At 30.3% G+C, this 18,164-nt stretch overlaps 1 protein-coding gene across 1 annotated transcript; it reads right to left on the bottom strand.

Moving 5' to 3' along the window:
- Positions 1–11,833: 11,833 nt before the first annotated feature.
- On the bottom strand, positions 11,834–16,485 carry LOC130804187 (scarecrow-like protein 27). Its single transcript, XM_057668545.1, has 2 exons — positions 15,941–16,485; positions 11,834–15,783 (listed from the first exon to the last, which is right to left on the bottom strand). The coding sequence occupies exons 1-2, from the start codon at positions 15,941–15,943 to the stop codon at positions 13,363–13,365; spliced, it is 2,424 nt and encodes an 807-aa protein (XP_057524528.1). The 5' UTR covers positions 15,944–16,485; the 3' UTR covers positions 11,834–13,362.
- Between the last annotated feature and the right edge of the window lie 1,679 nt (positions 16,486–18,164).

Below are 18,164 nucleotides of genomic sequence, written 5' to 3' on the forward strand. Positions count from 1 at the left end.
AATAAAATAAATTGAATATTAGACAACGGACTAAAAAGGATGTCCAAATCATTGAGATTTGAGACACAGGAAGTAACATGTTTATCTTTAGTTGAATAATTTACTACTTTATAACTAAATTAGAAATATGATATCAATTGGAATATTTTGATTTTTAAATTGATAAAATAATATATATATATATATATATATATATATATATATATATATATATATATATATATATATATATATATAATAAAAAATGTTGTATGAGATCGTCTCATTGCTTTGAGATAAATTCATATAAGAAACTTAAATTTAATAGATGAGTATTTTAACATCTAAAGTGGCTACTTTATTTAATGTAGAGGAACCGTTTAACCCAATTAAAAATAAACACAAAAATTTAGATGAGACAGTCTCATTATGAGACCGTCAATTTGGGTCGACCCAATTTGCGCGTGTAACAAAATTTTAATGTTTCGGGCATTTATCAATTTTAACCTTAAAGATATCAATTTTGAAAATTGATACCTTTAAAGTCAAAATTGATACATTTAAGATTAAATTTGAAAAATGCCTAGAAAATGAAAAAAATGCACAGGTTGTTACACGCGCAAATTAAACCGGCCCAAATTGACGGTATTATTATGAGGCCGTCTCGCCTAATACCAGCTGAAAAATAAATGTTAGAATATGAAGTATAACATATTTTTGGGGCCACAACCATCTTAAGCTAAATAGTTGAAGCCCAAAAATATATTATATGTTGTAAAAAATGTCTTATATATAACTAAATTGTCTTTTATGAAAATTTTTTATATACTCAATAATAATGTTTAGATAGCATACAAGATCAGAATATATGAGAGATATTACTCGGAAAAGTATTTAAAAAATTAAGCCTTCAAATGTCAACTAATTAACTGAAATTTGAAACTCAATATTAAAAAAATACAAAAAAAAAAAAAAAAAAAATGAGACACAAACTAACAAAAGTTATAAGCAACTTTTTCCGCAATATTGTAGGAGTAATATGATCGTATATGACTAACAATCAACTATATCATTTATTATCATCAATACTATATAACATCCTCCAAAATATGTTTTTTTTAAAACCTTTTCAATTGTTGTTAGCATTTTCATTATCATTTATATCATAAACCAAATAATTAGTTCTAAAACCTCTATATAAACTTAACCTAATTAATATCCCATATACATAAACAAATATTTTCATTTATTTATCTTTTGTTGTGAGTGATAAAGTATATAACATATCTTATGACTGCAACTAAAAGTTTTAGCTTTTGATCAAAATAAATCCTTAACATGATATCAGAGCTAAATAATGGAAGGTCTATCACACTTATCCAAAATATATAATAGTCTATCAATGAGCTTGTGAACAAACATACTCTTTTAATAAAATCAAAATAATTGAACCAAAAACTAAACTAACTAACAATAATGTTTCGTAGTCATAGAAGCTAGAAAAAGATTTGATATAGTCATCCTTCTTTACATGTTCATATTAAAGTGTAAGTTGTGAGGCAAGTGCGCTAACTAGAGAAGAGAAAGATCAAAGTTGGCTTATGATTGAGAGAATACATTACATTAGATTAGGAAGAAGACCAAAAAGGGAATTGATGTCCACAAGAGGTGGTTAGTGGTTTGTAGTGGGATGATCAATTAGTGGGCATGGCATGCAAGAAGCATCTATGACCAAACCCAACACAAAGTACTAAATATCTTTTTTTCTCTTTGATTTGCTTTTTTTGTCACAACTCACAAATCCAATATGGCAATGGACATAATCCACACTCCTAGGAAGAGGCTTCTTCTTCACAAAAGAAAAGTGCTTTTTTCTTCCCTAAATTTTCCCAACAAAAAATGAATTAAAAAGTTGTGTATCATTTAACACTTTTCTATGTGAACTTATTGTGCTTCTTTGCATAAAGCTTGTGGCTTTTTCAGCTTCTCTTTTCCACCCTTTTCTCATAAAGAGTACTTCTACTAACTAGTAAAGAGTAAAGACCCTCTAAATGTGCAAAGCTCATACATAACCAATGTTTTTTCCTTTATAGAACACGGTTTGATGATGATTATAATTTACAATATCAAAAAGTCATATTATTTGATTGTTTTCTTGAATGTTAAGTTGAACTAGACTTATTTGAAATGTCAGCAAATAATTAAAGAAACATTATATACTTCATAAGCAAATAAAATATTAAAAGAAGTTTTTTGGTAAGTAATGAAATACCATCAATCAAAACGATAATTTACATCTTAATCGTTAAGTTGATAAGCGAAGCTTTCAGAAAGGACTTTTTTATCACCCGAGAGGAATTAGACTAGCAAATTTATACTAGTATGTAAAAATCCAAAAGTTTTCTACTCAAAAGCATTGTTTATTTTCTTCCACAACCAATAGAAAGATAACACTACTGATATTAATAACATAATACACCCTTTTTTCCTACTAGGTGATATTTATTTACCTTTATATAAGCGTTTAATTTATGTGCAATGGCGGGTTCAAGAAAAAATTAATAATAGCATAATAGTTAAATAGAAAAGTTACAACATAAAGATATATAAAATCAATTATTATAAAAGTAATAAAAAATTACAACGGTTGAGCTTAAGGGAACTTAGTCCGTCCTTGTTTATGTATAAAGAAATTACGTTACAATTTAAATTGTTAAAATATCAAATGAAACTAATTATAATTTTTAATTAAGTTGATTTTAAAACACAGTTTCTAAATCAATGTATATAGTGGCGACCATAGAAAGATGAATGATAAATCACCTAATTTTGAAGAGCTTCTAAAAACACTATTCATTGGTGAAAAGAAAAAAGTACCAAGTGAAGTATTATGACCCAGTGAAGGATAATTATAAGATACCTTGCTTTATGAGATAGGGGATTTGGAGGTGGCTTGAAGGATGCATCAATGATGTATGGTTTATTCTTTTCTTCATCATGTCAAATTAAGTAGCTGGAATATGGATCCTTTTTGCACACGGAATCGCCCTTCCATGCCCTATTGCCCATTTATCAATGTACTCCCATATTTGTTAACAACCATAACTATGTTTAACTATTTATAAGTGCTTTTGTGTATGTGTAAAGTGTCTGAATATATACAACTTTTAATTATAAGGAATTTCAAGTAACAGTTCTTCAGTAAAATTATTCATTTTTAGGATCGAAATTTCCAACAAGTGTAAAATGAAAATAATTTTTAAAAGCAACGTAATTTCTTAAACTTCTGTTTTACGCCAAATCAATAATTATTATTATGAGTACATATGAAATTAATTTTTTTTGAAATGCATTCAATTCCGCTAAGCTGACTTGAATTGGCTGAATTACAAACTTATTTTTGTAACTATTTTTTTTTCTTTACATTTATTTACTTTAACAGATAAACTTAATTATTTTTTACTCAGTTTATTAATTTTAATATATAATAATCTGAATATGGCCTTAGATTCTTCAATTTTGCTAATTGTACTATGTCTTACATTATGTCTTACATTGTGAGTTGTAGATAGTGTTGATTGTTGATCAACCGAACGAACTCGATGACTATGCAAAGTGAATAATCACTATGATCCCCATATTTAAAGAAAAAATTATTTTTAAGTTGAAGAGGATACATCGTAACTATGTGTATTAAATAAGGAAGTTGAAACAAGTGAAATATGCATTGAGTGAGAACAATAAAAAAAAATTAGAAAGAAAAGAGGGTGTAAGATTTAAGAGACTCTTAGATAGAAGTGAAAGATATATATTATTTGCTCGAATCAGCTCATGGGTTTTTCCACGTGAAGTTCCTCAAATGAATAAGTGGTGTGCTTAAACGAGCTAGCAGGAGCGCTTGAACGAGCACCTTTGATGCTCGAACATGCAAGATCTTATTGGTGCATTCTAGCAAAGGGTGGTACTCTATTATGCAAGTTATAAATTATAATTGTAAATAGATTTGGGTTTTACCAATAAATACACCCAAATACCCTCATCTTGTAATCGATCAATATAAAAAACATTTGGAAAGATCTACAACTCTAATGTAATCCTCCATTGTTATTCTTAAATGACCTTTCATCAATCAATAAAATCACCTAAGATCAAGAAGAACATAATCGGCATTGGATAAACTTCAATAAATTTTGATGTGATCATTTATTGCTCTAAATTTATGTTCTTACATTGATTTTCTCAATCTTGTTTACTAGAAATTTGACAAGCAAAGCATTCTACATTGTTCTTTAGTGTTCAAGAACATTTTTGCAATTGCATACACCATAATACTTCAAAAAGTGCATGTATAGAAATAAACTTGTTTTTGTTCAGGAAATCAATTCATCTTTCTTAACAACTATTAAAAATCAACAATTTCAAATCTTATTCAACTAAAATTCCAAGTAAAATATTTAACATTAAAATATTCAATGTTAAAATCATTAACATGATTACAAAAACAATACTTTTATAAGGATAGCAAAAGTAATTAAGGTAACATTGGTACAAAAGGACCCATAATATGTTTTTTTTTTTTTTTTGATAAAAAAGGAAAGTTTGGTATTGCAATGTTGAATACTTTAAGACCCCCTTAATAGGGAGAAAAAATAGTCCTAATAAATGAAGGAGATGTAATTGGTCCACAAGACTATATGAAAGATGAAGACGAATAATGGAAGACAAAATAGTACTCCCATAGAAAATAAGGGATACATACCCAACTTAGGAGTAGGAGTGTCGGACTACTTCGTTACAAATGACAATGTCCAAGAGAAGAAGCTATAAAGACTAAGGTTACATTCATGGAAAGGTTGGACCACTCGCCCCACCAAAATTCCACAAAAATAAATACACTCCATTCTTGTGTATTACTTCTATTAATTTTTTAATAGTTGCTACAAGATATATTTCTCATTCTTTTCTTTGGTTTTTATTCGTATATTTTTTTTATTGTTAATTATCTATGTAGTTTAAAATATTAGTGTAATTTTTAACAAATTAATTATATTTCGGAAAAGTAAATTTACTATAATGTAATAAATTCACTAAAATTAGCTAGAGTTAGATTTTTTGCTTTATATCCTGTTAAATTTCAAACCTCTATTTGCTTTACAAATATTGTAAGTTAGTACAACCCTTTTTAAAACTTGGGTACTTTTTTCATTCTATTACACTATTACAATACTTGGTTTTTCCTTTTGTGTTTATACTTGTCTTGATTTTGGTGTAATGAAAATTTTATTATTTAAAAAAAAAATAAATTCACTTAAATAAAAGAGCATCAGCTAGATAGCTAGCCAGTGTAGTCTTGTAAGATAGTAGCTAAAAGATGCACTTGAAGTGTGTATTGGTGTGTCCAATGACCATATCCTCAAAATAGTGATTAAAGGAGAGGATTTGATAATAGCTTTCCAAACCTTGTCATTCTCAAATTATTCATTAATGATTTCATAATTGAAATTTATAATTTGAAATGAAATGTTTGTTCACAAACACAACCTTAATATTTTTTTATAAATTTAGGATATAAAATTAACTAAATTTTGGGTTATGATAATATACAATTCTTATGGCAATATACAAGAGGTACGTTAAAACTAGAAATATTTGGTGAAAAATATACTTCTATGGTAATTACATTGCTATTTCATATTGTGTAATAATTTACATTGGAATTAATAATATTTTGTAAAAAATAAGTATGGATTAGATCTTTATTTGTACAAATAATTTTATTTTAACAAACGAATTTAGTATTTATTTACGGTCTGTTAAAATAGTAGGTTAGTGTTAGCTGAGTTGATACTACTTAAATGAGTTTGTTAAAGGATGTTATAACAACCTCTACATTGGAATTAATAATCTATGAATAGGTCTTGTATTAGTTAGTTTTTTTTTTCTTTCTGTATACATTCATAGCTAGTGTGAGTCTTCTGAGAGAGCAAGATTCTCTTTATAATAATACTCCACTTTACAGCCTTTTGTATTGAGACACAAAAACTCCATTAACAGAATTTCAGATTTGCATTCTTCTGTCTGCATTTTTATACAAACTGTTCTAATTATTCTTGATCATATCAATCTCTTCTTTTCTTCCGCAAACATTAACATGGTATTAGAGCACTGTAAATCATTAACTAGTTGAGGTACAAAGATAAGGTTGAAATGAAAGGAAGGAATATAAAATACATTTTTAAGCAAAATATCTTTTGTTAATTGTACTTCCCCTACATTGTGAACAATAATCCTTTTTCCATTCGGTATAGTAATGTGATGTATGTTACGGTGCAAGGAAGTTATTTTTGAAAATTGCTTTATGTCATGACAAATGTGATCAGTGGCTCCACTGTCTATAACCCAATCAACAAGAATTTTTAGACAAAAAAAAAACTTACCTACTAACAAAGTTGAATTGGTAGAATCATCAAGAGAGTCATTCTTGATATGATCTTGCTCTTTTTTTTTTTATTAATTTGTGTCATCAAATAGGAATATTGTTCTGAAGTGAAAGGAGAATTGAAGGTGTTCAAGGTCTCTGACTCTTGAGTTTGTGCAGCATTTGCAACCTTTCTGCTGGTGTTGTATTTTGAGTGTACTGAAGGATATCCATGTATCTTGTAACACCTATCAATAGTGTGGCCTGTCATGTGACAATGATCGCAGAAGTAGGTATTCTGGTTCTTGTTTCCTAAGTGATTTATTCCTCCACTACTAGACCCCTTATACCTATTTGCTGAATTTGTGTTATGAGAGTGTTTGCTATGGTATGTGTGACGTTCTGTTGCAAAGCTTAAGGCTTCATTAGAGACCGGAGATTGTTTCCCAACTTCTTTGTGCTTCTGTTCTGCCACAAGAATTCTATATGCTTGTGAAATGTTTGGTAAGGATGTCATCATTGAAATATTGCTTCTAATCTGAGAGTAATTCTCATGCAATTTCATAAGGAACTCAATAAGCTTTGATCCTGCTGCAAATTTATGAACTTTTATGTCAAGGTGCAGGTGTATCCCTTACACACACATGTAGGGAAAGAGACAATACTATCTATCTCATCCTAAATAACCTTGGCTCTAGTGTAGTACTCTGCTGCTCTCATGCTACTGTCTTGAGATAATGAAGTCCATTCTTCATTTAAGGAATGTAGTTGTGCAGCTGATCCTTATCCAAATCTTTCTTTAAGATCGACCCAAATTTCTCTTGCTGTGTTTAAATTGTGCACACTCCTAGCAATCAAGACTCCAAGATTAGACACAATCCATCCAATAATCATACTGTCACACCTTATCCGAGCGTGAAAGTCTTCAGAATCTTCAGCAGGTTTCTTCAAAGATCCATCTATGAAGCCTAATTTGTTCTTCGATGTTAGGGCTAAAACTATTCCACGCCTCCAATCACCATAACCTACCCCATCAAACACTTGAGAAACCAATTTAAGACCTATGTGATTAGAAGGGTGCAGATAATACACACTGCTGGCATCCAAGGTGGGATCAATTTTTGTCATGATGAAGAACACCCAAAGAAAAGAAAAAAAATGAAGGAAGAAAGAACAGCAAGAAACACAAAATAAAAAGGACAGTACTACTACTCTGATACCATGTTAATGTTTGCAGAAGAAAAGAAGAGATTGGTATGATCAAGAACTCCATTAACTGAAGTTCATAGTAGTATATATTATTTCTCTTCCATTAATATTTATTCATTTATATTTGATTAAAATATTATCTTATTTATCTTTGTTTAAGGAACTCAATACTTCATTTATATATTACTATTATTTAAGATAAGTTACTCAAACCAAATATTTCTCTTTTAATTTTAGCTAATATCCTCAAGTGAAAAAATAAAATAAAACAAAAGTCTACTTTTTTGAGTAAAGGGTAAGCTTAGAGAGAGGGAAAAGGAGGGCCAGAGGAAACGCTACGAGAATCGAACTAAAGTCTAATAAAAAGTTTTATATATTTCAATTGAGGCAAGCTTCAATTCTCAATAAAGGGAGCATACTTAAGACTACATTATAACATAATCATGTAAAAAAATTAAAATACTTCTATAAAATTCTCACTTTTACCCAATCTAATTTTAAAATTTTCATCTTTTGATTAACATATAATATTTTTACATTTATATCATTTATTTATCTAAAGTACTTTCTCGTTACTTTATACGTAAATATCAGTTCTTTAGACCTTTTATTAATGCAGCTATGTCATGCAATCACAACTTCACAAGAAGAAGTTTATACAAGATTTAAGAATTAAGCAACAAAAACCGACTAAAAATTACTTTAGATGAATAAATAATATATAAGTGATATTTATATATATCAATCACAATACTGTATTTTTATTATCCAAGAGGATAAAAATGAGATTTTAAAATTTTAACTTACCTAAAAAAAATCATCTTTAGAGGCCAAGAAAAGAAAAATGGAAAATAAAGTAAAAGTAAAAAAAGTAAATTCTCTGGCAAATTATAATTATAGGTAGAAAAGGACTATAAAAACACACTTTGTGTAAAGACAAACCAAAACGAAAACCCAAACTAAGTGGATCGTTGTTATTGCCTTGAGAAGAAGAGCAAAATTAATGGAGACGTAAAGTCACTCTCACAGACAATTAGACAATTTGGCAACCACAAAAAGGCAAATCGTATATTATCTAATATCTAAACTTTGTACCCCTTTTTAAGGCAATTCTTACAAGTATAATCTTATACTACAACCTTTCTTTTTTACATTACATTATTTCGGATCTAACCGCCCTTCCATAAGAGCTGTTTCAATGTTCATATTCTATGAAGGGACACTTTTATAATAGACTTGGAGCATTCTTAAATAAAAGTAAATGATTTCTATAATATTTAAAAATATCGATTAAAATGCAAATAAGTAAGTATTCTTTCTAAATTTGTTTAAAAATGTATTTAATGAAGTTTGAATTCAGATCAATGCTATCTCATACCAAAGCACTGAACAAATTATCAGCGTATATTATTGGCTTTAGATATATATGTTTCATACATAAGTTGAATGCTGTTAGTTGACATCATTACAAGGCCATAAATCCGTGTCTAATCTTTTTTTCTTTTTTTTTTTGAATAATACCTGATTCATTAATAAAAAAATCATACGACATCTACATTAGAAATAAAAATTAGCAGGTACATAACGACTGTAATCAAAGATAATTCAAAATTAACAAAACTAGTATATAAGATCTGACAATTCTGAATATCCTCTTCTACATCTTTGTTTGACACAGCCTTCTACGAGGGGGTCTTTCGATTTGTTGTAGTCTTGAGATAGAATTGAATTTGATGTAGTTGATGGTAATTGCAATTTTGGTGTAATCTCTACCAACAAATCAATTACAAACCAAACTTCATAACTCTAAATTCTCACGAAGAGAGAGATCAAAACCCAATTTATGGGTAGAATCGACCCAATGAATGAGTAGAACAATTCTCTTGTAGGAAAAGGACAAATATTTATTCTAATTATATTTAAAAAGTTTAAAACAGACAAATTTAGAGGCTTACCATCAACCAAAAGGTTGATGATAGCCCCAAATCAAGTATGTGAATTAAGGTTTTTTTAAGAGAAAAGAGAGAAAAAGAGAGGGAAGCAGTTGGTTTTTAAAATAATATAATATATTTTGACGCGTAATCCGTCTCTAATTTCAATTTGAATATGTACTATTTTTTCTAGGATAAACATGAATTTAATTTTCATTGCCGCTAAATTATTGCATTAAAGTATTTCTTTAACTTGTCTTAAACTAATTATATAATTCCTATACTTTCTTGTTCCCTTAATTTTTTCTGTGTTTTTGTTGATTCTTAGTTGAATTTTTTTTTAATAATTCCTATACCCATCAAATCTAGAATCTAATCCTCTACGCACCATCAAACCCTATTGATCCATCCGAAATCAAAGCAAGCTTATATAGTAGTATAAACCAAAAATCAAATTTCCTACGTTTTCAAGTACAAAGGCACACAAATTAAATTAAGAATTGTTGGAAAATTTCAATATTCTTGCTTATACAAAAACATTAAGAGCTAATGATAGAGCTATTAAAAGAAATGAATTTAATTTTTTTTAAAACACATTAACATTAATTTTATTTGGTAATAGAGAAAACACTAAAATCACTCTTATTTAAGAAAAATATGCAAATAGTAGTTTTGAATAAGAAAAATACGCAAATAATTAATAGTTTTGAATAAGAAAAATAATTCAAGTAAAAAAAATAGAAGTTATAATATAATCTTGCTCCTTGTGCTTTAACATTTTCTAATTTGACTAAGTTTGCTACGTATTGATTTTTGGGCAAATATCCACATAATTTATTAGCTTTATTTTATCTGCAAACGCAATATTTATCTCATTCACATATTTTTGTCGTCCAATTATTTTTTTAATATCTTATCATCTCATTAACTACATTAAAAAAATATTGCAATTATGCATAATTTGAAATCAAAGGAGACTTGCAAAAGAAAATATACAAAAATTAATAAAATAAAAATAAAATACAAAGGGACCAGCTCTAAATATAAAAAAAAGAAAAAAAAAGAAAGTATAGCTAATCAATATAATATAACATAATATTATGACAAAAGCAACGCTTTAAACTGTCATTGTCCATACCTAGCATGTTCTTATGAAGATTGTTTATTAAGGCTCTCTGTATCATTAACCTCAAAGTATTTAATTAAATTTATAACCCCACTTACAAACAAAGCTTACCCTAAAACTTAAGATTTTAGATATCTACTAAATTTTAAAAATAATGATAATAAAAACAAAAATCAATTAAATATAATGTCACCAAATTATGAAAATGGGCAAAGTACTCAAAGTTAATGGATCAATCAAACATGACCCATGTGGTCTGATTAGCAGTTGTCTACTATAACAATACATTATACAAATACCAAATTCAATGCACAGTAAGACAAAAGCTATACTCTTTAAATAATCCTATTTTTACCCTTTTAATAATTGTGATTATTAAATTATTAAACCCCTAATATAATTTTTATATAAAAAATGTTTTACCAATTCCTAGGGGTATTCTTGTAATTTAACACTGTATTTTATTTATTGGTATGTTCATCGACATTGTCAGGACATTATAGGCAAAGCTTTGCAAAATGCAAAGTACATGAACATACACTCAATCGTCTTGAACTTAGTTGAATTTGTAATTTTGTATGTGTGAGAGTTATATTGCTAGAACTCAGAATCAAATCTCGTCTAACTTGAGAGGATAAAATGAATATACCCACAAAATTGAGAGGATAAGTTGAATTTAGTCAATTAGTGAATTATAAATATTTGACAAATAATTGTTGGTTAATTTGACTAGTTTATTTGACTTTTCGGCGAATTATTTTTTTTATACCAATTATACCAATTGTATAGACTTGGAAACTTTTTGCTAGACGCATTTTTCTAACTGTTTAACCAACTAAAAAATCATTAAAACAGTCATTTGCCACACGCACGTAACTTAAAACACACCCTCTATATTATGATATTCCCTTCGCCCCATTAGAATTAATCCAAAAGAATGTGAGAATTTATTAAGAAAAAAATAAATAATAATAATTATAATAGTAATAATAATAATAATAATAATAATAATAATAATAATAATAATAATAATTGAATAAAGAAAATAAATTGTGTAGATAAAATTAAAAGCAAATTAAAATATATGAATGAAATTTACAGAAAGTAGTAGGACATTGTTCAAAAATAAAAATAATACAATTAAATGAAACAGACTAAAATAACAAATAATGCAAATTGAATAGGTCAAAAAGAGTATATTTTTTTTTTATCTCACAACAAAGTATTTCCTCAACAAACAAAAGATCTCGAGGCACCAAAATGTATAGAAAATGGCAACTTGATTAGTTTAAGTTCAATGCAGAAGAAAACTTTCACTAAACCATGTCCCATGTTTAGATTATTAATCATTACAATAACCCAATCATTTCCCTTCATTGATAAGGATTAGTAGTCCTAATTACTAATTAGTATCCCAAATCACTTCCAAGAAAGTACAATCATCTAAAATATCAACACAAACTAACATCGAGCAAACCCCCATAACAAAGTGAGGTATATTAGAACAATTAGCTACTCCTCAAATTTAGAGAACACAAGAAAATATTCTTCAAGTGCCCCTTTACTTTTAAGGGATAGAAAAACAACTTTTAGAGTCAAAACTCTTCCAATCAATAATTGTCTAAGTTTAGAAGGATAAGGTAAACATATATTCTTGACAAATCTAGTAGTAATTCCAACAAAAAAGGTACATTTTCGAGCGATAGAAACCATCAGCTTGAACTTTTAATCGAGAAAATCCTTTGAAGCCTAAATCATGGTTCGAATCTCATCTACCCCTTCTTTTAAGTGGAATTATTAATGCAAAGGACGTCCTGCTCACAAGGCTCTCGTGTTAGTGGTCGTGATAGAATATACTAACATACGGTTGTTCAAGGTCACCAAAAATGTTCAACATGAAAGCAACAAGACAAATGTTAAAAGAGGCTGGATTGCTAAGAAACATACCTGGCTTCACTGAGAATACAAGGATAAGATAAGCAGTCACAATCTAAGAAGGGTGTCCAAGGTCATCTAGTCCATAGCAAATCAACACACAAACAAAAATAGATGAAGCCCTTGATGTTGGCTTCCATCCAATCAATTTGATAAGCTAACAATTGACAATCACCAAATCATGACGAGATTAACTCCATACATAACAGTGCTTAACTATCAACATTTCTCTACCGCTCAATACGAAATTAGGGGCAACCCGAAAACGCCCTGGTCGAAATATGGCTTTCAAATTATGTTGCGAATCAATGGATGCTTCAAAAGAGAGCGATAATGCCATACACAACATTTTTGTTAATTCACGAACATTATCAATAGACAACTATATCCACGGATCCATACATACACAACACAACATCAACGTTCGATTTCGAGCAAATTAACATTGAATCACAACAGGGACAAGAAAATATGATCCTTAATGATTAGAATGTCAAAAGACAAATAAAAAAGCTACTAGAATTTAGAGTTAATAGTTTGGTTTTACATAGAAAAATAATACGCCGGATTTAAAGGCATGAAAGCAAGGAAGCTCACAATCAAAGGAGATTCAAGAGTTATAAGTCACAATAAGAGGTGTCATAATCAACATAGCTTCTAATTATTGACAATATTAAGCATCACATAAAAACAGTTCAAAACCTCCTGAAATACAATGTGACCAATACTTAGAAGCAAACCTCCTCACTTGGTGTTGCAGCTTCTTAACACCTCCATGCCGATGCTGCCACGAGCTCGCGCCTTTGCCAACTTAACACTAACGATGCCTGTCGCTTTTCTACGTGGAATCCCCTCCCCGGATTTCTCTTCACCACATAATCTGCTTGCGTTTCGGTGAAATTGCTGAATTGAAAGGGTGAAAAACCGGATGAGGCGAATAGGTTCTTCCAATGGGGCATCTTTTCGGGGAAATGAACACGACCCAATACAGTGTTTTCGATCCTAGGCTGGATGAAGAACTTTTCGACCTTGCTTACAATGTCGGGAGCTACATTTAAACCATCAAGCGACTCCAAGAGACTAGTACACGAGTCAAGGGTATGAACAAGATGCTGCGGAAAAGCAACATCGAAACGATCAAACCCTCTATCTAAAGAGACTACGATCTTAGGTGAACGCTGCTTGATAAACTCGAGAATGGGTGGAAGTATGGAGGGGCGACTAGAGAACGACCAAATGGGGATACTAACAGCAATAGCCTCATCCTCTGAGGATCGAAAATTAGGCATGGAGCATGAAGAGGGATCAAACAAATCCAAATTTATGACTTGTAGCTCGAATGCGACACCAATTTCATTGGCAAATTGCAAAAGGTTTTCGCGAATTAGGGTAAGTTCAAAGGGGTTACTAGAGGACATTGGAGCAAAGGCTGTAATTTTGAGGGAAGGAGCACCCTTTTTTCTCAAGGGAAGCTCTTGAATCAAAGACGCCCATTGAGCACCACAACCGATATCAAAATCGATAATATGAATAGCATCAGAATCATCGAAAGCCTCGAGAATGGCCTGAGTGGAAGTGAAATTGACGAATTGGGTAATAGGGGAGACCTCGGAAAACAACTTGTATGCATTCATTTTATGGACAATATCATAAGGGGTTAGGGTCTTTGGCGGAGGAGCAGAAACTGGGTTGCCCATCAAAAGGAGCATTTGTAGAGCTTCCTTCACATACGAAGCCGCTCTAAGGAAAGGTTTCGTAAGGGAAAGCTGGTGATTGAGCCGCGCCAATATCTCTTGCGCGAGTGAGAAATTCCCAGTTAAAATCAGGTCAGCCGCCTTGAAGAGCTGGTCTTTTATCGCCTGCTCTTGCAATTGATGTTGCTGAAGGACCGGCATTGGGAAATGCTGTTGTTGCTGCTGATGGGTTTGTTTAGACACCATCATAGACTTCTGTTGGAGATGGGGTGCAATCAATTGTGGCGGAAAACCAATGGGAAACTGCTGTAAACCCATCTGCTGATGTTGCTGTTTCCGCAACAGCAGCTCATGACCCGGGTCAATAAACGGGTTTTTCACCATAAGATTCGGGTCAAGAACAACACCCGGGTTATGGCGCTTTGTAGGAGGTTGCAACATATGTTGGTCCAACTGACAGTAACCTAAAGGAGGCATCAGAAAGCTAGGGTTTCCAACACTCTGAGCTTGTTGTGAATTCATCACCATCTGGGGGTTGAAAATTTGAGGTTTTTCATCCCCAACTTCAAATTGATTTGGGAAATTTGCAGGACTTGAACTCAAAATCATACCATTTAAAGAATTCAACCCATTATTAGAAATTTTACCACTAACATTCAAAACCCCAGATGAACAATTTGGAGAAACCCCAATTTTAGCATTATTACCATTATTATTACCACCAAATTCAGACCCAACAAAACCAGAACCTCCATTACCTTCAGAAGCAACCACAGCACCAATTGAATGTTGTGGGTTAGACAAAAATGGTGAAAGATTCTGACTTTGTGAATCAAACCCAGAAGCTTGATCAACAACACCATCATAATCCACACAAGGATTAGACCCAGATTGTAAAAGATGCTTTAACCCTAAACTAGGGTCTTCAGAATCACCAATAATCCAAGGTAATAAAGCCCCATCTCCATTAGGAAACATGGTATCCCAATCTTCCATCCCAATAGACCCAACACCCAATCTTTCCCCTCCAGAACCCGAACCCGGACCCGAACCCGGATTAGCTGATACATTATGATTAATTATAATACTCTCAGATCCTGGGTGAAGATGGTGGAGCTCCGAGGACCAATCCTCTTTCCGGGCACATGCGGGGTCCGCCACACCGGCTGGTTCAAGTACAGTAGTCTTATCAGTAAAAGATGAGGAAAGAGTTGAGGTGGATGTATGAGTACTTGGACTTCTTCTAGTTGTCTCCAGAGTAGATGTAGGTTCACTTTCAATTGAACTTGTTTCTCTTATACTTGCTGAGATTTGCTTTTGTTGATTTTCTTCTACAAATTCTTCTTCTAAAACTTGATTTGTTAATGAATTTTGTTGTTGTTGGAGATGTAATCTGTCTAAACTCTTCCAATTTGGAGGAGAAATTTGTGAAATTAAACTTGAAACCTCAACCACACCCTTGCCTTGCAAATTGTAGGGCATAGTTTGCATCTACAAAAATTCACCCACAAAAAATTATTAATTCATCTCAAAATAAAAAAAAATGGAAAATTAACAAAAACCCAATACATGTACACCAAAAAAGATTAAAACTTTAGATTTAATAAACAAAAATAACAAAGATTAAAGATTTGGGATTAGGATATACCATAGTTTCTCAAGCTAAAAACCCATATCACAAAATTTGTGGATGAAATTTTTGGTAAAAATAATATCTTCCTTGGCTTGTAATAAAGATGCTTAAAGGATTTTCCATATCTATTCCTTCCTCCAACAACATTTCAAGTTTTTTTTTTTAATTTCTTCACTTCAACACAAAAAAAAAGAAAAAAAGAAAGATTGCTTGTTCATGTAAACATTGTTTTGCTTTTTGGAGAAGGGATGAAAAGGGAGAAGGGTTATTTTTGTTAAGTCTAGAAATGAATGGTAGAGAAGGAGGAGGAAGAAGAAGAAGAGGAAGTAAGTACTGTTATTGTAAGTTCTGCCATGGATGCGTGCATCATAAAAAAGGTAATAAAGCTTGCAAGCTTCTCTCTCTTAAATGTGTTTTTTTCTAATGCTCTGTGTTATTTTCTGAAGGGCATTAACCATCCCTCTATTTCTCTCTCCTCTTACCCTTTTCTCTTTCTCTCTCCTCTCTCTGAGCTTTTATGTCCCCTACAAGTGGTCTACTACTGCTCCACCATAATACAGTACTGTTGCCTTCTTCCCATTTCCCTTAATCTATAAATCTCATTAATAATCTTCTTAATTAATTCACATTTTAATTAATTAAATTAATTAATAATAAATTCTGTTTTCTTTAATACTGATTATTTTTGATAAAAGTGTTCTCTCCTATCCTCTCTTTTAGTCCCATTTTTAAATGGGAGAGTTATCTTATTAGTCTCATTTTTATTTATAGTCTATATATAATACCTTATTACTCTTACTCTTACTTACATTACTTTATTATAATTAATCTAATGAAGAATCGTTAAAAATTTACTTATTACCTTTTCTCTTTCTCCTAGTTTCATTTGACCCACCTAAAAATTGGTAAAAAATCAAATGGAACTAATAAGAAGAATAGGAGGGAGTATAAATTTATACTTTATACTCCCTCCGTTATTTAAAAAATTTCCCATTTTTCATTTTAGTGTGTTTTAATTGTTATTCTCGTAAAAAATCTTTCTATTTACCTCATCTGATTTTTAATAGTTACTATATTTTGTTCTTCACCACATTTAATGCACAATTTTAAACTTTAATATCTTTAATTTCATATGATAAAAAATTCTAGAAAGTTAATACTATGAAAATATGCATTAGGACGAATCACACAAGATTCCACTTGGATATGTTTTACATTATACATGGAGAAATATATACAAAATAAGATTGGTTGATGAAACAGTAGTTGCCGCCGTAGCAACTATAAAAATCCAAGAGGAAGTATATCACAAATTTTCGACAAAAATACCATTGTTCGTCGTCATTTTAATATTTTAATAATGTTTATGGTCCTCATATATCTTTTTCTAATTTTATTTTAATATTTTTATATTCCTTATGGTTTTCATATATTTCTCATTAACTTTTAAAGCTATTTTTTAAAGTGTGGTCCCTATATTTTTCCACTAACTTTCTTTTAATAGTTTTTTAATGTTTATGATACTCATTTTTTCTTCATCAAATTAATTAGTCAATAAAATTATATATCTACCATATATAATATTCTATTTTTTAATTTTCGTAACCATTTCTGGTGGAAACTTTATTAAAGAATGGAGCAGAGTATTTTCTATTATAGAATTTTCTTAGAATTATACGTTATTGTTTTTGATGGTGGACATAATAGGGATTAGTGTGTTATGGTTCATTAAAATGTTTTTAAAATACTGAAATTTTTTTAGGGGAAAGGAAACATGAGAGGCTATACCAAAATAAAATTATTTCCTAGTTATGTAGAGTATAAAATTATGACTATAGGAAGGTGTTCTCTTCAACTTATTTTTTTGACTTCTTACTTATTTTTATTGGAATCAGATCAGATCAGACCAGATCAGATCAGATCAGAACTATTCAGATCAGATCAGACCAGATCAGACCAGACCAGACCAGATCAGATCAGACCAGACCAGATCAGATCAGACCAGACCAGACCAGATCAGATCAGATCAAACCATACCATTATTATTATTATTATTATTATTATTATTATTATTATTATTATAGAATTCAACTAAATATAGTCAACGATATTTGGGCATCAATTCAAAGAGAAGCAGAAACATCGTAGTTTTTGATGTTTAATTTTTATAATGTAATGTATATTATTATTAGATGGAGAAACTATGTAGTATGTAATAATGATAATGATAATGATAATG

The sequence above is a fragment of the Amaranthus tricolor genome, chromosome 17 (genome assembly GCF_026212465.1).
Source record: "Amaranthus tricolor cultivar Red isolate AtriRed21 chromosome 17, ASM2621246v1, whole genome shotgun sequence".
NCBI lineage: Eukaryota > Viridiplantae > Streptophyta > Magnoliopsida > Caryophyllales > Amaranthaceae > Amaranthus > Amaranthus tricolor.